This window comes from Papaver somniferum, chromosome 1, assembly GCF_003573695.1.
Source record: "Papaver somniferum cultivar HN1 chromosome 1, ASM357369v1, whole genome shotgun sequence".
Lineage (NCBI taxonomy): Eukaryota > Viridiplantae > Streptophyta > Magnoliopsida > Ranunculales > Papaveraceae > Papaver > Papaver somniferum.
In genome coordinates this window covers 81,426,562-81,446,735 of record NC_039358.1, presented here as the reverse complement: position 1 = coordinate 81,446,735, position 20,174 = coordinate 81,426,562, and the positions used below count along the sequence as shown (strand labels likewise).

General features: G+C 35.9%; 4 protein-coding genes across 4 annotated transcripts; 2 read left to right on the top strand and 2 right to left on the bottom strand.

Annotated features, from left to right (window-relative positions):
- Positions 1-2,302: 2,302 nt before the first annotated feature.
- LOC113343768 lies at positions 2,303-5,678 on the bottom strand. Its single transcript, XM_026587921.1, has 6 exons — positions 4,628-5,678; positions 3,846-4,566; positions 3,606-3,756; positions 3,138-3,436; positions 2,875-3,014; positions 2,303-2,556 (listed from the first exon to the last, which is right to left on the bottom strand). Exons 1-6 carry the CDS (start codon positions 5,676-5,678, stop codon positions 2,303-2,305), a joined length of 2,616 nt encoding a protein of 871 aa, XP_026443706.1.
- Positions 5,679-11,575: 5,897 nt separating this feature from the next.
- LOC113292066 (lysine histidine transporter-like 8) lies at positions 11,576-14,012 on the top strand. The gene is made up of 5 exons (XM_026541430.1): positions 11,576-12,262; positions 12,357-12,490; positions 12,579-13,006; positions 13,119-13,250; positions 13,337-14,012. Exons 1-5 carry the CDS (start codon positions 11,667-11,669, stop codon positions 13,820-13,822), a joined length of 1,776 nt encoding a protein of 591 aa, XP_026397215.1. The 5' UTR covers positions 11,576-11,666; the 3' UTR covers positions 13,823-14,012.
- A 937-nt stretch (positions 14,013-14,949) lies between these two features.
- Positions 14,950-16,396, bottom strand: LOC113292050 (trans-resveratrol di-O-methyltransferase-like). The gene is made up of 2 exons (XM_026541429.1): positions 15,567-16,396; positions 14,950-15,484 (listed from the first exon to the last, which is right to left on the bottom strand). The coding sequence occupies exons 1-2, from the start codon at positions 16,338-16,340 to the stop codon at positions 15,191-15,193; spliced, it is 1,068 nt and encodes a 355-aa protein (XP_026397214.1). The 5' UTR covers positions 16,341-16,396; the 3' UTR covers positions 14,950-15,190.
- A 656-nt stretch (positions 16,397-17,052) lies between these two features.
- Positions 17,053-19,204, top strand: LOC113330681 (B3 domain-containing protein At3g19184-like). Its single transcript, XM_026577509.1, has 6 exons — positions 17,053-17,329; positions 17,490-17,591; positions 17,685-17,894; positions 18,000-18,206; positions 18,743-18,843; positions 18,971-19,204. The coding sequence occupies exons 1-5, from the start codon at positions 17,198-17,200 to the stop codon at positions 18,821-18,823; spliced, it is 732 nt and encodes a 243-aa protein (XP_026433294.1). The 5' UTR covers positions 17,053-17,197; the 3' UTR covers positions 18,824-18,843; positions 18,971-19,204.
- The last annotated feature ends 970 nt before the right edge of the window (positions 19,205-20,174 follow it).

Here is a 20,174-nt window from a genome sequence, read left to right as displayed (position 1 = left end):
CTGTACATCGATTAACTGAAGTGTTAAAAGCAAATTCCATATTTGGAAGGAGATTGTCCCATTGCTTCTCTTTTCCTCCAATAATCTTGGCTCTAATCAGATTTCCTAAAGAACGATTGACTACTTCAGTTTGTCCATCTGTTTGGGGATGAGAATGTGTACTATATTGAAGTTTAGTTCCCAAATGCATCCACAAAGACTTCCAGAGGTAGATCAAAAACTTAGTGTCTCGATCAGAAGTAATTGTCTTGGGAATTCCATGCAAACGTACCACTTCTCTGAAAAATAAGTAAGCAATATTGGAAGCATCTGTTGTTTTCTTGCAGGCTATGAAGTGAGCCATTTTTGAGTAACGATCAACAACCACCATAATATAATAATTCCCCCTGGAAGTACGTAGTAATCCAGGTACAAAATCCATGCTAATATCCACCCATGGAGCATCTGGAATAGGAAGAGGAGCATATAAGCTTGTGTTTTGAATAGTCCCCTTAGACTGCTGGAAAACCATGCACTTTTGTACGTACTTCTGAACATCTCTTTTAAGTGAAGGCCAGAAATAACGTTGCTCAACCAAAGCAATGGTTTTATCACGTCCAAAATGTCCTCCAAGGCCACTGCCATGCAATTCTTGGAGCAAATGAAGACGTAAAGAACATTGTGGTATACATAAACGATTTCCTTTAAAAATAAAACCATCTTGAATGAGATAATCATCAACACTGCCTGTTGAAGAACCACACTTTTCCCAGAGTTTCTGAAAATCTTTGTCTTCACTATACATGTCTTTTAAGAAATCAAAAGCTAAACTCTCATGTTTGAGAGTGACAAGAAGATGAGTTCTTCTACTCAAAGCATCAGCTACTTTATTAAGTTTACCACTCTGATGTTTAATAGAAAAGGGGTACTGATTGGTACTAGATAACCACCTATCATGCATTCGATTTACCTTAGTTGAAGTTTTCAAAAACTTAAGAGCCTGATTATTAGTATTGACAACAAACTCACTGTGAAGAAGATAAGGATACCAGTTCTTAAGAGCTTGAACAAGTGCAATTAATTCTAACTCATAAGTAGGGTTGCACAAAACCGAACCTAAATTGTGAACCGAAACGAAACCGAGCCTATAATAACCGAACTGAGGTGAAACCGAATACAACGGTATAGAATTAGGTTGTCTGTTTCCAAAAATCGATTCTCACGGTTTCAATTTAGGTTCTTGTATATAACCGTACCAAAATAACTGAATAACTGATTGGTAAAAGAGTCGTCGTTAATTTATTATACTTGGTATCATTTGAGCAGGTCCGTCAATCTTAGCTTAGGTAATATTTAATCAAGTCCATTGATCTTAGGTTTTAATGCCCACCCTAAGTTTCTTCTCACATTTCTCATATTTTGTTATTCTTCTGCAACTCCTCTAGAACAACCACCACCCTCTACCAGACCAAAATTTTCTTCTTCTTCATCTTATAAAACGTCACCACCACGACCAGACCCTACTACTCAACCACCAGTACTTCTCGTATTTTCTTTATCTTCTTTTTCTTTTCTAGAATCACCACCAACACAATCAAATCTACCATTTGTTTTTCTTTCTTTATTTAATTGATCATGGAAGTTGAACATGAAGGTTTGTATATGAAGATGTCTCAATAAGGTAAGTTTGATCTTCTTCTTCAACTGTTCAACTTTAATTTCTATTTTAAATATATATTGATTTTTTTTTGTTTTTTATGTTTTCTGTATCTACGATCAAAGGCAGTATATATCGATTATAAGAAGTGTTAAGGAGGATAGATGTTGAAATCAAGATCAGAGATGAGTTTGGGTTTTATCGAAATTGATTTTTTAGCATGCATATTTTAATTTTTCTGAAATATATTCATCTCCTTGTACAGATTTTAGTTCTATTTATCTTTATGTGTAGATTTTTTTTTTAAATGAACAAATTTTTCATATTGATCTATAAATGTATCTGGAAATTTATTTAATGGTCTCATATTTATTTTGCAAGTGTTTTTTTGTCTCCAATATTGATCTGTAAATGGAAATACAACAATCCAGTATGACATGCTTGATTTTAAATCTCTGAATAACTTAGAGATTATTGATAAGAAAAAAAATATTGTTCCTGCCGGTTAACCAAAAACGGGCCAGTTTTTTACCGAACCGAGTCGGGATGAAACCGGATAGACCAAATGGTTTCATCGGTTTTCAATATTGGAAAACTGAGTGCTTCAGTTTCGGGGTTTTTTTTTATTTTTGCCAACAACCATATCGAACCGAACCATGTGCAACCCTATTCATAAGTAGACCACTTCTTCCTTGTATCTGAATTCTTTTCACTGTAGTATGCAACTGGATGTCCTTCTTGAGATAATACATCACCTATACCAACAATAGAAGCATCACAGTGGATCTCAAAAGGTTTATCAAAATTTGGAATGGAAAGAACATGAGCGCTACATAACTTTTCCTTGAGTAGATTAAAGCTTTTATCTGCTTCTTCAGTCCATTCAAAAGTATCACGCTTCAAACAATCTGTTAAACCAGCTGCAATAGTACTAAAATTCCTCACAAATATTCCATAGAGGCTAGGCCATGAAAACTGCTACTTCACGTATAGAAGTGGGAACATGCCAATAAATAATTGCTTTATTCTTAGAAGAGTAGATTAAAGATTTTATCTGCTTCTTCAGTCCATTCAAAAGTATCACGCTTCAAACAATCTGTTAAACCAGCTGCAATAGTACTAAAATTCCTCACAAATATTCCATAGAGGCTAGGCCATGAAAACTGCTACTTCACGTATAGAAGTGGGAACATGCCAATCAATAATTGCTTTATTCTTAGAATCATCTACTGAAATACCAGTATCTGACACAACATAACCCAAGAAAGCTACTCTATTTGTAAAGAATGTGCACTTCTTTAAGTTCACATACAAAACATTGTCTTGGAGTGCCTTAAAAACTTGAGATAAATGTGTAAGATGTTCTTCCTCATTGTTGCTAAAGATTAAAATGTCATCAAAATATACTATGACAAATTTTCCAAGAAAAGGTTGCAAAACTTAGTTCATGAGACGCATAAAGGTGTTAGGAGAATTAGATAAACCAAAAAGCATTACTAACCACTCATATAATCCTTCTTTTATCTTGAATGTTGTTTTCCACTCATCAGCTTCACGAATACGTATTTGATGATACTCACTACACAAATCAAGCTTGGTAAAGACTTTAGCACCAGAAAGCATAGCAATCATGTCATCAATTCTTGGTATACAAAACCTATATGGTATAGTAACTCTATTTAAAGCTCTATAATCTATACACCTACGATGTCCACCATATTTCTTGTCTACTAAAAAGGCTGCACTAGCACAAGGACTTTTGCTTAGCCTAATCAAACCCTTTTTTAACAAATCATCAACCTGACCTTGTAATATCTCATGCTCTTAGGACTTAAACTATAATGAGGTTGATTAGGAATAGGTGTTCCAGATATAAAGTCTACTGATGCTGTAAATCTCTCAGTGGAGGTAAAGTATTTGGTAACTCAGCAGGAAATAAGTCACCAAAGGAAGATAATAAGGGTTGTACCTTGTTTGGAATCTCCACCATAGGTTTAGAAACTTCATGAGATCTCATAGAATGAGTATGATTTAAATAATGAACAATAGTAGCAACTACGGCAGTTGTCTTCTTATCTGTTGGCTCCTTGACTGAAGTAGAAGATTGTAGAGGCCACAAACTTTAGTAAAATATTCATGAACAAAAGTATAAGTATTGTCATAGCAATTATGAACATCGCGAATGTCATATTTCCATGGTATTCCCAACAGTAAGCTTGCTGCATTCATGTTAATAACATCACATATGGCATAATCCTCATATCCAGGGAAAGAAAACTTTACTAAACACTGATGAGTGATTTGCTGAGCTGAAGAATTGTTTATCCAACCAACTGAGTATGGATTTGGAAGAGCAGTAACAAGTAATTCAAGTTTCTCAATTAAATTTGCAGAAACATAATTTTCTGTACTCCCACTGTCAATGATCATGCTACACAGCTTCTCTTCAATGAAACAATGAGACTTGAAAATACTATGTCTTTGTGTAAGACATGGTTCTGTGAGTAATATTGGTCGAATTACGCCAAGAAAATCTGCATCATAAGACTCATGCTCAAGTGAATAATTAATTTCATTATCCTCCAGTGCATCCTCTTCTCGATTTTCCTTTTCAGTTTCATTAATATAAGCATGAAACTTTCGGCAATCACTAGAAGTATGGCCAGTTTGGTTGCACTTATTACACTTGTCTCCTCTAAACTTTGAATAAGGATAAAGATCTTTAGTTAAAGGAGAAAATTTTTGTTGATATTTACCTCTTTTAGTTGGAGTAATATCTCTTTGTTGAGTACCCAGACACGGTTTAACAGATGGAATATTCATCACCGGTGCATTGTCTGTAGGAAGAGATGTTTGCGATTGTGGATGCTGATAAGGTCGACCATAATTTTGTTCATATGGATCAACAACGACTGTTGATCCCCTTTTACCTTGGTTACCATAATAAGAATTATATGGTTTGACATTTTTATAATAATGTTGATAACGAACTTGTCGTGGGGGATGCTTGTCTGGAAGTGTTAAGTACACGCCTCTCTATCTTGATAGCTCGCTGAATAGCCTCAACCATCGTAAATACAGATTGATTCATTCTTTGCTGAACAACTCTGTTTAACCCCTCTATAAATCGTGAAACTAACTGTTCTTCAGTTTCATTCAATTGATTACGTGCAACTAAACTGTAAAATTCAGCTAAATATTCTTCAACAAGTCCTTGTCGGCAGTTTTGAAGTTTGATAAACAATTGTTGTTTATAATCTCTTGGTAAAAACTTATTTCTTAATAAACCTCTTATTCTATTCCAAGTACGTATAGAAGATTTGTGATACTTACTTCGACCTTCACATAGTGTTTCCCACCAAGCTGCAGCTCCACCTTTTAGTTTATAAGCTACCAATTTCACTTTAGAAGAGTCAGGGACGTCCATGAAGTTGAAGAAGGATTCTACTTCATAAAACCAATCTAGTAATTCTTCAATTTGTAATCCACCGTGAAAGTTAGGTATATCATCCTTTAATTTATATTTTGGTAGAGTTCCATAAGGATTGATACTAGACTTTAATCTTTTATCGTCTATCCACTTTTGTGCTTGGATTTCCTCGTTTTTGTCTTCTGTATCACTATTGAGATTCACAGTTATAGATTTTTTGTTAATAAATCCTTCCAATGTCTCTTTGTGTTGAAGCTGATGTGAAACATTATCAGGAATAGAAGTATTCTGAACAAAAGAACCTGTAATTTTTTTTGCTTCATCATATTCTTTTTCTTCAGTCTTGTTTTTTTTTTCTTCTCCTTTATAATCGTCTAACCTAGGCATTTCAGAGTCATCAAAACCATCATGTTTCCCTAATTTTTCTATAAACTCTCCTTGTATCTCTAACTTTTTCTCGAAATCGTATAATCTTCCAAGCTTCTTGTCAAAAATATTTGTAATAGTTTTGACACTTGTTTTAAGTTTGTTTGAGAGAGTTGTTTCAAGTTTCTTTTCAAGGTTACTCATAAGCTCAGCAACATCTTCCTTAATAATTGACTTGTCAGCCATTGAACGAAAACTAAAGATAGAAGAGAATTTGTTTTAGGGTTTGAGTTTGCGGAAGCTGTGTAAGGATCTGTTTCTAGATAAAAATCTAAAAATGATGTATTTGATACCAACTAGTGTAGCTCATATAAGGGTGAAAGCAAACTAGTTGTTAGGAATGAAGATAGGGTTTAAGTTTCATCAGAAACTTAATAAAATCTGATTCTGGGATCAAGATTCTAGGATTTACAATAATAAAATTGATTGGATAATATTGATAATAAGATTGTTCTCAAAACAAGAAGGCATCATTAAATAGGTTCACAATAACCGACTAAAAGAAAAGAAAAGGAATTCTACGTAAACTAGGAAATAAAAGACTTGCAAAGCAAGTAAACTAAATAGACACATGGGATCAACTGTTATAGTTGATACATACGCAAAGGATCAACAACCATAATTGATACAGTAGTAGGGGATCAACAATCATTGTTGATATAGAGAAAGATGTACTACATCAATTGCTCATTAAAGTACTTAATTTCATGTCAAGGACTTGGGAAATTTGCGCTTCTACTTGGGGTTGGAGGTGATGAGAAGTTCTCAAGGATTATTTCTCTCTCAATCAAAATATGTGCTTGATTTACTTCAAAAAACCAATATGGTTGGTCTAAATCCTTGTAATTCTCCTAGTCCTGCCAACTTCAAGTTATTTGTATTTGATGGGGATCCTCTACCTAATCCTACAGAGTACAGATATTTGGTGGGATCACTGCAATATCTCACTTGGACTAGGCCAGAGATCAGTTTGGTAGTAAACCAAATCAGTCAATTTATGCAGGCTCCTACTACAATACATCTTACTACTGCTAAAAGAGTCCTCGGATATGTCAAGGGTACCATTAGTCATGGTCTATTCTTCTATAAAAGTTTTACAACTATTCAAGGGTATATTGATGTCGATTGGGTTTGTTTTCCTGATGACAGACGGTCAACCAGTGGATAATGCATCTTATTTGGGGATTCACCTATTTCATGGACATCTAAAAAACAACCCATTGTCTCCATATCAAGCACTGAAACAGAGTACTGTTCACTTGCATCAACTACAACTGAAGTTTCATGGATTTGTCAGGTTTTAAAATGATCTTCACGTATTTCTACCTGATCCTCATTCTATTTTTTGTGACAATAAGAGTGCCATTACCTTGGCATTTGATCCTACGTTTCATACCCGGATGAAGCCCCAAGCTATTGACTACCACTTTGTTAGAGAGTCAGTCCAATCGAAGCATCTTCATATATCCATTTTATATCAAGCTGCATATTTGTTTACCAAGGGCATGGCTAATCATAGGTTTGAGTTTCTGACACACAAGTTTCGAGTTATTCCTCTCTTCAGCTTGCGGGAGGGCTATCAACACAAGCTACAACTTTTCTATCTTAGTCTCTTTAACACTATGTTTACATAAATTATTTTGATGTTGTTATCAGTTACATTTCTTGTGTTACGTGTGTATAACTTTCATTGGTATGTATGGATCAAGTCCAATTGTATTTCATTTATTCTTATTGGTTACGTATCAGTGTATATATGATGTGTCTGTTTGGCCTAACGAGAGTCATATCAATCGCCTGAACTATTTCTTCTAATATTTTATTATATGACCAAATGTAGGAAATATGTACTTAAGTTGGCCACTTAAGTCTATTTCCATGGATGAATGAGAATTGGGTTAGTTGGAAACATACAAAAAAGATCAGTTAGAGAAACTGACTAGGTTCACATAGGTTGGCAACAATCATGATGGTTTGGGCTGAATAAATTGTCCCGAACAAAGGTCGCAAAGGATTCACCCAAACTTTGCTTTAGTTGAAATAAAAAAACCCATCTCTTAGGTCCAGTAGAAAAAATAGAGAAAATACAAAACCATTTATATGCACACAGAGAAACTTTGAACTTTATTAACTTTCATTTGATTTTTCTGTGTGTAAGAGGGTTTGTGCTACAACTTTCGCGTTTGCTGATTCGGTGTTATCGAAGTGTTGTAAAAAACACTGAGGTGTTGTTGAATGTTGGAGACATATGCCATTAACCTGTAACAAAATTATATACAGGGCATCAAATGTCTTAAGAAAAGAGATTGCTTGCCTCAATACACCGATTTAGTCGTTTGGTTACTGTTTACATTATCAAGGTGCACACTTTTCATCTCTGCTTGTCTTATGTTTGTTTGATAAAGTTCACTTCTACAAAGCGTGTAGAACTTGTATCCGAAGTCAATTTGATTGTATGTGTTTTTATCATTATTATTGTGATCTAGTACTTTGCTTTGAATCTATGTCAAAACTTTAGGAGAGATCACGAACACTTTGGGTCGCTAACTGGATATTATAGTTGATATGCCCTACAATATATTTGTGCTTGAGCCAAGGTGAACCTTTGTTACTATAGGTACATCCTTTAGTGTTTTGTTCTACATGGTAGAATAAACAGATTAATGAAGATAAGCATAGAATATCCAACACCAAACAAAATACTTTGATTTCGGTTCAAAATTTGACCTAGAAACAAAACGAAGTATGGAGTATGGACAAGTTGCATCAACTCTGCTTGCAACATATTGTAATAGTAATAAATATATGCATATTTTTCAAATGTGAAAACTACGGTCACACCCAGTTTTCATTTTTTTTCCACCGAGAAACCCACACGCGTAAAATTTCATGCGCGCACCCAACTTCTGAGAGAAAATTTCTCAGAGACCCATATTTGTTAAAATTATGTTTTCGTTTACAATCAATGTCTTCTCGTTTATTTTTTATTTTTTTCGGGTGATTTTCTTGAGAGATTGCAACCGAGGGATCGAGATCTTTCATGGTTTATTTAGTTTTCGTCATCTTAAAATATGTTCATCATCTTGATTTCATCTGGAAATGAAGAGTAATATCCTCTCTACGTTTTATCGATTTCAACTCATGGCATTTTCTTTCAGTGATTTTTGTTTGATTTTGATCGAATTAATGTAAGATTGTTTACTGGTTTTCCATTATTGGGGTCCTACTGATCATATCAATCTTCAATTATGTAGTTTAGTTTGACTTTTTCTAATGATGCTTAGATTTTACTTTTATCTTTTAGTTTGTTTTGAGCTTTTATCAGATCTTTCTTTAGTTTCACCTGTAGGTTAATAGGAGTAGGAAGTTGGACTAGTCATCCATTACACACTGCACAAGTCTAGAATCTAGATACTTCAGTTGATGTTTCGTTATTTTAAACCGTGAGTGCCAGTAACATTATGTAACTCCGAATTCCTAGTTTTTTTTTTATAGGGAGAGAAAAATAGACATCGATGATAATTAAACTATAGAGGCCCGATCGAATTATGTACACGGTCATTGTGATTTCATACATTGTCACTTACATTCAAGACAAGAGTTTATTGGAAATGAGAAGAAGAATTCCATATCAAGAGTTTGGTAAGGGTGATTTTTACTTTGTATAACCGATTACCAACCACTAGAAACCAGACTGATTCCGGTAGTATAGTATCCGAGAGGACATCGAATCGAAATTTTACCAGCAAGCGTTGATATACAATGCAGACAACATGTTCGAGAAAAGGCCTGAGTGGATTGTATGCAACCAGGTTACAACAACTGTTAGCTCTTGGGTCTGAATGGTTCGTGGATGTAGTTTGGGAGACCAGAAAGAAGAAACAGAGAATGGGTACGAGTTTATTGGACTTTGGGTAGAGTTTTCAAGATACTATGAGTTGTATGAAGAGTGAGTTATCATGGAGCTCGTGTTTGGTTTACTCTTTTATCACAGAGACCAAGAATTTAAGTCATTCACTCATTTGACAAAAGAATGTAGTCGAGTGTCACATGTAAAGAGATTACAACGTATGAGATGTTGCATTTGGAATGGTGGTTGCTGTCATGATTGAGCTATGAAAAAATGGATTGATGAATGGATCGGTGAAGTGAGTTAGGAATGGTGGTGTTGATATTAATTTCAATGGGTTATGCATTTAAAAGAAAATGGAGCTAAAAGGATGATGCAGTGGCAAGGCAAAGGAGATGGAAGTGTAAATGGGTTTGGTGTGCGTGTGACGTGCATTTAAAAGAAAATGGAGGTGTGAATAGTGATGCATAACAAGTTATGCATCTACAAAATTTGTTGCATAACTTGTTATGCATTCTCGAAATTGGTTGCATAACACGTTCTGCAGTCCATAAAACGGTTGCATAACACGTTATGCAGCTACTTTTTTCTTAGTATTGAAACCAACAAAAAATAAGGTCGCATAACTTGTCATGCACCTACAATAATATCTACATAACATGTTATGTAGTCCAGAAAACGGTTGCATGACACGTTATGCAGCTAGGTTTTTCTTAGTATTGAAACCAACAAAAAATAAGGTTGCATAACTTGTCATGCACCTACAATAATATCTACATAACATGTTATGCCGTCGTGAAAATGGATGCATAACCTGTTATGCATCCGAAAATATGACTGCAAAATGCATTATGCGCCGAGAAAATAGATGCATAACCTGATATGCATCCTTAAATATGGATGCATACTGCATTATGCATCATTTTTTATGTACGCACTAAAATCAACCAAAACAGTGGTTACATAACTTGTTATAGAAGCATAACTTTGTTATGCAGATGCATAATTTGTTATGCAGTCGAGAAAATTGTTTCATAATTCGTTATGCGTCTGCAGAATGTGTTATGCATCTTTTTTGGTGGCTGCATAATGGTTATGTAGTCAGTTTTCGAAAATTTTGCCTAAAATGATGATCACCTCCGATTTTTTCGTGAAAAACAAAAATTTGATATTGTTGTTTGTACTCGTTGCGTAGCTCTCTTAAAAAGATTTCCAACGATATAAAATTTGTAAAATTCCAAGGCGCGGATTTTTAGATATGTTATATCCAAGTTGCGTTGCCAATTATACCCCTGATGCATAACCCGTCATGCGGATGCATAATCCGTCATGCTGACATTTTTAATAATTTTATATAATTATGGATGTCACAGAAATAATTATGGGTGTCACGGTACCTAAAATTAATTGTGGGCCTGACAATGAAAATATTATTTTCTTTGGGCTTGCTCCTAAGTTTTCCTTTTCAAATATCAGTAACTTTCTCTGTCACGCTATAAATTTCTTTTTTTACCTCGAGTGTAAATTTCTTTTTGTACCTCCACATGACTCAGGTCCAAGTATTTGAAGGATATTGTGACCAGGTCAATTAAGACGGATTTACTTTGCGACTGGTTCATTGGTACAACAGTTTGAGACTTGGTGGGAAATAAGATAACAAAAAGAGAACTAGCTTTAGATGGCTCATTCTTTTTCAGTTAAAAATTAAACACTGATTGATATCTTTTACCAACCACAATTAGAGTTTTAAAATATGTTTATAGAATAGAACGTGCTTTTCTATTTCATCTCCTTTCAGAAAAAAGACAATAATCAACAACTTGCTTGTTGTCTTCATACCCAAATGAATAACAAACTTGACTCATATTTCTTCCTAAAGTTATCACCTGGTCAACCTATTAAAATCGTCAAACAAAGACATCTATAACCATTTTTCTCCACCACCATGGACCCAACTAAAGCCAAGGTTGGTGAACAACAACAGACAATCTCATCCATCTAATTCCTTGTATATAGTCCCACCAGCCCACTTACTAGACACTACAAACGGTTAGAGATCATGTGGTGTTCTTTACTTACTATAAGTGGATGGGCGGAGAAAATTATACCTACACTAAAGGCTGCTTTAGTAAGTGGGTTCTTGCAGTGCAAAAATAAACAACTACATGATATGACCTTGCCAAGAACCACACCAGCAATTGCCCTGAAGTTTGTACTGCCAACAACCCTTTAAATACCTCACCAGAATCAAGGCCAAAGCAAAAAAATCATACTTCTCTTAGAGTTAGTGAGAAAGAACTCTAGGCCGAGAGAGATTATCAGCAATGGCACCAACACCACCGGCGGCAGTAAGCTCACTGCCCATAGCATCAAGAGGAGGAGGTAAGGCAGAAATAAATTCAGTACCAATACCACCAAAAGGAGGTAAAGGAGAAATATATTCAGCACCAATAACACCAAGAGGAGATTTAATGTCACTACCAATAACACCAAGATCATCAGCAATGGCACCAACACCACCTGCAATGAAAACACCACCAGTTACGGCACCACCTTCGCAGTTTCACTCACCGTCTTTAAGTCGGTCACCTTTACTTCTGGAAAGCCCAAATCACCAGCAAGCATCGACAAAATCTACTAAGAATCATACTCCCACTGTTAAAACACCAAGGTCAAGAAGTTCACTAACACCAAGATCAAGACTTTCACTGACACCGAGTTTTATTACACCATTAGGTAGTCCTGTTAGAAAAATGATTAGAATGACTAAACTAGAACCTCAGCCTGAAGATCCTGATAATTGGCTTCCTATAACTGAATCTAGAAATGGTAACGCTTATTATGCAGCTTTTCATACTCTTTGTTCTGGTATTGGTATTCAAGCTCTGGTTCTTCCCGTTGCCTTAACCATCCTTGGTTGGTAAGTTGCCATACTCTCTAGATAAAATTTGCTTATAAATAACTTGCCAAGCTTTTTTTCTTATAAAAACAAAAAATTTCTTAAATATATGCAGGAATTGGGGAATTATAAGCTTGACAGCAATATTTTTCTGGCAACTTTACACTCTCTGGTTGCTCGTGCACCTTCACGAATCAGCTGATGGAACCCGATACAGCCGATACTTAGATCTTTTCACTGCAGCATTTGGTATGTATAAAATCAACAAAATCAATTTTTTCTTTCAAATTGGATTACTCAATTAAGTTAACTCATCATGCTATACTACTCATGTCAGGTGAGAAAGCAACAAAATACTTAGGGACAGCTCCGATCATGTATTTATCAGCAGGAACGTGTGTTGCTTTGATCATTATTGGTGGTTCAACCATGAAGCTTATCCATGAGACTATATGCGGAGGCACATGTAGTAATCCTAATCCACTAACTTCAGCTGAGTGGTATTTGGTGTTTACATGCATCGCAGTGATGTTTTCTCAACTTCCAAATTTGAATTCCATCGCCGGTGTTTCGCTAGTTGGTGCGGTTACAGCTGTCGGATACTGTACAATTATGTGGGCTGTGTCTATTGCTAAGGGCAGAGTTCCTGGTGTTACCTATGTTCATTTAACCAACAGTGATTTCTCAAGTGTTTTTGGTGCACTCAATGCTATTGGTATCATCGTTTTCGCTTTTAGAGGGCATAATCTTCTTCTCGAGATTCAAGTAAGTATTTATTCAAGAGTTTGATTTTGTTGATGATATTCGGGTAGAGGTTAATGATGTTGCATATAATATTTATGTATTGATGTTGCATCTGCGTTAATGATGGTTACAGGGAACAATGCCATCAAGTGAGAAATATCCATCTAAAGTTCCAATGTGGAGAGGTGTGAAAATAGCCTATCTGATGGTAGCTTCATGTTTATTTCCCCTGGCAATAGGTGGCTACTGGGCTTATGGTCATATGGTAAGTAATATTGAAATCAAAACCTATTAGAAGATTGAAAACTAGGAACTCGAATATGTGATTTAATGAGAGACTATTGTGTGCAGATTCCGAAAAATGGTGGTATGTTGGCGGCATTGTTTGCATTCCACAGCAAAGACACATCCAAGGCAATTCTTGTAATAACAGGTTTATTCATAGTGATAAACGCTGTATGCTCATTTCAAATCTATGGAATGCCAACCTTCGACGACATGGAACAGAAATACACGAAGAAGTTCAACAAGGCATGCTCATGGAAAATCCGAGTGTTTTCTCGATTGTTTTTCGGGTTTTTGAATTATTTCATAGCAGTTGCGTTACCATTCTTGGGAAGTCTTGCTGGTTTGATCGGAGGATTGGCATTACCTGTCACTTTAGCTTATCCATGTTTCATGTGGATTTCCATCAAGAAACCAAAACGTCGTAGTGCAATGTGGTACACAAACTGGGGACTTGGACTTCTTGGTATAGCTTTGACGTGTTTAATTATTGCTGCCGGTTTATACAGTGTGATAGAGACCGGCGTTAAAGTTAAGTTCTTCAAGCCTTGATCGATGAGAAAGAACCGGAGTTACGCGCCCTTATATACCTAGAATGAATTATACAATTTTGATTATTCTTTTTCGTGTTATAGAGAAATTTGCGTTGGTTTGTAAACTTTGTCTTACTACTAGACTAGAAGTGTAAATTATCTTGTTATGCTTGATATGATCAATAAGAATTATGTCATAAATTTCTTGATATTATTGCTTCTGATTTTATTTTTCTTTTCATTTTTCCTTCTCATGAGGGCATACTTGGAAGAGTTGTTGCAGGTGCCGTCACATGCTGATGCACGTCCTTGGCTCGGCCCCTGCTTATTGACCTTGTTATTTCTTACAAAGGCAAATTATCAAATCCCTATCTTATCTGAACTGACCATCAACATAGTATGAAAACCAACCCTTCAAGAGAAGTTTGGCATAAAGCTTTCTGAATAAGAAGAAAAAAAAAATCCTAAAAGTCCAGTGCTAATACTTCTTGTTATTAAACACTAAACCAACTAAGGACACTAGTGTACCCATGTGAAAGCTGAAACTTAATAGTGGTTGTTTATTAGAAATCTAAAAGCACAAATGTGGATGGAAAGAGCCACTTTCACACACACACAGGGATTTTGGCAAGTGCCATTGTGACAGACTTGGGCACTCGGCCTTCCAATAATGCAGGAGAACTTTTTTTGATAGATTAATAATGGAGAAGAGAATTATTACTCGATAATCCTTATTCTGCCCTGTTTGCAATACTCAAGAATCAAAATAACAAGATCTTTAACTTTGGTGATTGATCCTGCATGACAATCAAGCTACTGTTTTTTGAGGAAAAGCAATGATAATACTGTACTGCTGCTATAAGCAGAAACATGGTTAACAGGAAATGTTATTTTTCTTTCCTGTCCCCCGCTTGCCACCAACTACCCCAATACTACAAAATGGGTCTGGCAGAGGCTTTTTTTTTTGGAATCAGTCTGAGAAAGTGTTTACTTAACATTTTTTCCATTTTTATCTTTGAAAGGGAGACTAAAATTGATAACCTGGTGCTGAGGAAGCACAATAAATGTACAGCAAGAAAAGAAAAGCAAACATCCAGCAACTAGATTTTAAGGCTTAAGCTGATCATGAAAGACGGACACTTTTCATATGCATCAACAAGCCAAATTCTATTCAAACTTATTTTCTTTTCAACATGGATTGTGCCACTACAACTTGACGAGATAAATATGACATTTTATGATGTAAGAAACCATACACTAATCCGCGCAGCTATGTGCGTTAATACTTTTATGAGGAGAGTTGGCTATTTATTACAGGTTCCGTGAACAGGTTACAACACGAATATGATAAGAAAAGCACAACACAAACACAGTACACAAAGTCAATTTAAGGGAAAACCTCAATGAGGGAACTAAAACCCATTAGAGGAGTGATCTTGTAGTGCGTAAAACCAGCATCAATGAAGAGTTTCTCCCATTCTTTCTCAGTTCTTTCTTTACCATTGTGAGTACTCATCATCAACATGTCAAAGTAAAGTTGGGTTTTTGAGAAATCATCATTTTCTTGCTTCTTTCCTTCTTTCACCACAATGTCAATTATAATCACTTTTGTTGTAATGGCTTTTCTGCAGCTCTTCATTATCATTAAGGCTTCCTCATCCCCCCAGTTATGCAGAGTATTCTGGTTAAATCATAAGCACGGATTAAAATTCAATTGTGAAGCAAATGTCTCCAAGGGAAAAAAAAAAAAAAGAGGATATTACCTTTAATAAAACTGCATCAGCCGGAGGAATGGACTCGAACATGTTACCCCCAATGAATTCCAAGTTGTCAGTCCCTGGAATGTTTGCAATCAATGTTGGCAGATCAAGAACCATACACTTCAACTGTGGGAATGCATCAGCAATGACTCTAGCACAAGTTCCAGTGCCACCTCCAACATCAACCAAAGAATTCAAGTTCTCAAGCACTTCCTTATGCTCTCTGACAATTGAAGTCATGACCAAATGGGAGTTTTTAGCCATAGTTGCGCCAAATCTCTTTTCATATTCGGGGTTTTGTGCCAAGTAGTTCCAAAATGGCATGCCTTGATCAGCCTCGAACGCTGTAGGTGCTGTTCCGCGATACCATTCACTAAAGATATGGCCAGGTTTCACCTGTGCAGGATTCAGAAGATTGACTACAAAAGGCGCCAAGGTGTATTCTGTATCTGTTGTCAAGAAACTAGAGGACAGTGTCAGAACATATCCTTCCTCTTCTTGATTTTCACCGGTTTTTTGTGTAGCAAAGATGCCCGAGTTCACCAAGAGACGCATGAGGCGATACACAGCCTCGGTTCTTGATGGCGGTAAAGAGAGTGCTTCGGCTAGTTCAATAAGGGCAATTGGTTTACCATGCTTTTGGATGATATCTGGAATGCCTAATTCAACAGCACATTTCAAAGACATGGAACTTAGAAAAGCACAGATATGGTTGAAAACATGAGACTGAGCTTGCACCAAGTCATTTGTGTTCACTTGTTGAGCTGAATTAGCCATTCGAAACTAAATGCAATTGACAAGGAAATTCAATTGGTTAAGAAGACTGATGAGCAAGTGTGTGATGGTTCCACTTTCATCAGAAGAGCTTGTTATATAGTGAGCAATCCATGAAGTTTGTTTGAATGGGATATGCGTTCATCTGACTTGGACTTTCAAAGGTATTTGCGTCATGATAGATATAATGCAGCTACTTTCTTTGAATGGAACACAAATATGCTTACAGCGTTTGCATTTTCTATGCTTAGTTTTCTGAAAAATTCAAAGTCACACCAAAAGATTTGACCCGCAGCTTCTGGTTTTATGGAAACCAATTTTATCATTTACGATAAAATCAAGGTTTGGGGGTTGGATAGGATTGGATTGGATAGCAGAGTTCTCACTTCTCAGAATATTGACTTATGGAATGACCGGATCCAAACTTGACTGAATATACCCTCAATGAGTCACTGTAATACTATCTCCGGGCAAAGTAATGCTTTTAGTTTCTCAATGAAGTGAAAATTATTGGAAGGTAGAGAGTAAAAAATGGTGGAGGCTTTTTTTTACCTTGCCATGTCAGATTCAACTTTAATTTGAATTTCAAACTCTTTAGGTCTTGCCGCTTAATCTCTCACCGAGAGGCGTAGACTACATAGGGGGATGTCTTTAATTTATGTTTAACCCGCAAATCGATACGGGCCATACGGCTAACCAACGGTCTATTAAATACTGACTACTCCGCTACTTCTCTGAGCATTTCATCTTCTTCTTCAGCCTCTACAGTCTTGAGAGTGGGAGAGTGACTTTGAGAGCAAAAAGACTGATTTTTAAGAGATTCTGGATTTGGAATTATTTTATTACTAAAATAAGAGAAAATGGTGATGAGTAACAGCAAGTATGAACAAACAAGAACACAGAGAATGGAAGAGAACAAGAAGAGAATGGATGAACTCAAACTCAATAGTTTGGTTCTCAATCTCAAAAACTCCTCAGCGAAACCCTCACAGGTATCTCTCTCTACAAACCCATTTAATCTGTTCCTCTCTAAAACCCCCATTTCCATTTACTCTGATTAACCCCATTTCTCCATTTAATCTGTATCTAAAACCCCTAAAAAAAATTGTTCACTCTGAATCTAAAAACCCTAACTTTTTTTGTTCACTGTAGGAAAAACCACCAAAACGAAGAATGATTCAGAAAAAGCTGGAGTTTGTTCAAGTACGAAGATCAAGTCGTAACGCCGACAAACCCACGCCGGTTTACAAAGAAGTGAGTGTAGTCTTATACTATCATTCAGTTGATCAGTTCAATTTCTTTTTTAACTTAGCTACTATCAGTAACTTGTTGTTGTTGATTTTACAGGTTTTTGTTTTTGAGTATGAAAGGGCTATTAGAAAAGGGTCAAGACCTAGAGGATTGAGAGATTCAATGGAGAATTTCCCAGTAGCAAGTGAGAAAGAAAGAGCAATTGCAACTGAGAAAGCTTGTGAACTTGAGTTATCTCTTGGAAATGAATTTCAATCTTTTGTTAAACCTATGCTTCATTCTCATGTTAACCGCGGCTTTTGGTTGGTAAGTATAAGCCCCATTTGTTTGTTTAATTTTCTTCTTTACAGGGACTATGTTTAATGTGGTTTTTAAAAGACTAAGATCTCTTATTGGAATTATCTGCAATAGGGTCTGCCTAATGGTTTTTGCAAGAAGTACCTACCCAGAAAGGATGCATCAATTACACTGGTTGATGAAAATGGAGAAGAGTGTGTTACAAATTACCTTGCGGAGAAGGTTGGCTTAAGTGGTGGCTGGAGAGGATTTGCCTTGGATCACCAACTTATTGATGGGGATGCTTGTGTATTCCAATTAATCAAGCCTACCCAATTTAAGGTAACAATACGAACTTCGATTTCGTTTTTTGTTTTTTGACAAGCACACACACCATAATGTATCGACAATGTTTTACATGGATGCTTAGTTCTCATTCAATTCGGCTATAGAACTAGTTGGTTGTTCTAAGGTTGCCATCAATCTTAGTAGAGACAACAATAACATGTATGCCCTGTAGATAAGATCGAATTAGTAGGATTATTGTCATTCATGTGCTAGTTTTACAGTTCAATACTGAGAGTGGCACTTATTGATCTGGTGAATCAGGTTGAGAGTGTTTGCTTTTTGTTTTAAAATGGTTGCTTGCATCTACTTTTTGACAAGTGCTACCATATGACTGCAGCTCTCTACATATTCTGCTTATAGCTACAGGAATGAAGATTGAATTGGTGCTGTTTAAACTATCCTATTATCACTCAGAATAACGAATTTTTAGTATGCTAGCTTATCTGTAATACATCTTTACTTCTCATTCTTTAGGAATCTACATTCTTTAAAATGCTGTTACATCTGTTTTCATTACCATTCCTTTCTAGGTTTACATAGTCCGGGCAGCTAATGTTTCATATCCTGAGGAATCAGCTGGTGTTTCAAATGATGAGGAATCCTCCTCATAGATTAGATCTTCTCGAATCAGGTAATTTACTCGACATCTTTCTTCATGACATTGTAACTTTTGTTCAGATGATCAAGTCTTAATGAACTAATGAGGATAATTAGGTACGATATAGTAGCATAACCCCAATTTGGACTTCTATCTACAGAGCAACAGCAGACGGAGTAAAAAATGGAAGGTTTCGCGCAACAACAGATGGAGTTGGGGAAAGTTTTTTGGTTGTTGTTGTTGCTAGTGCCATGCACTGCATTTTGTCAATAAGATATCTTACTCTTACAATTTCAATGAGGTCTTTTTGTTATTCGAAAGTTCAAACCAAACTGTAGGTTCTTGCTACAATGTCTTGTTTCGAATACGAAAAATCTGTTACGCTTTTCATGAACTGATCAAATGCATGTGAGAATGACTCTTTGCTTCATGGCCTCACTAATTCGACTGTTACAGAAAAATAATCTTCCAATTGATGGTGTGAAGCTGCTTTTTTTTTTTTTTTTCTGAAGGACTGTCTGAAACCCAAACCAAATTAGAGGGGTTGAATTTTTTTGATGGACTGTCCGAAAAAAGTAGAGGGGAGGAAGGACCTATCATGGTCTGAACAGCAGGATCCAGGATAGGTCTTCCCCTCGGTGCTAAGTAGACCAGGGCTTGTGGTTTTCTCTAGACCAGGTCTTATGGAGGTACCCAGTAGAAAAAATACTAAAGTCATATGGCATGTGTCAGTAGATAGAATGGTAGATCATATGAGTAAATAGGATAGTCAGTCTTCACATATCTTTATTAATGAAGTTTTTATTAACGCCGTCTCCATTTTTCAATCCTAGTCTGAGATTGATTTTAGTTGACTCGTTATTTTGTTTTGATAAATTTTGATTTGTTTGAGAATTGATTAAGTATTCTTAATTTAACAACGAAGATGTCATATTGTAATATGGTTTCATCTAAAACAATAAAATTATATATATCCCAACTTTGGACAATGGTTTTGATCTGGTTACTTGGAGCCCTGGATAGATTTTACCAGATGTTGTTTAATCGAAGGTGTTTAAAGTTGTTGAATTAATTGGTTTGAACTAAAACTAGTTCGCCAGAGTGTGCACAAATTTGGACTCTAAATACTATAATAGTCAAGACTCAAATGTCTACTTTCTGAAGCAAATTTATGGTTGGATTAGTCAACGTGTTTCTTGTTTCCTTGAATAGATCAGTCATAAGTTACTGGACTTCTTCATATCGGTGCCCAAATCATGTATGTTTGCTTTAGATATCCGCCACCCACGCTAGTGGAAAATATTGACGCAACGGTAAATAGGAGTGTATTTTCAATACATTTTCAAACCAATGAATCTCATCTC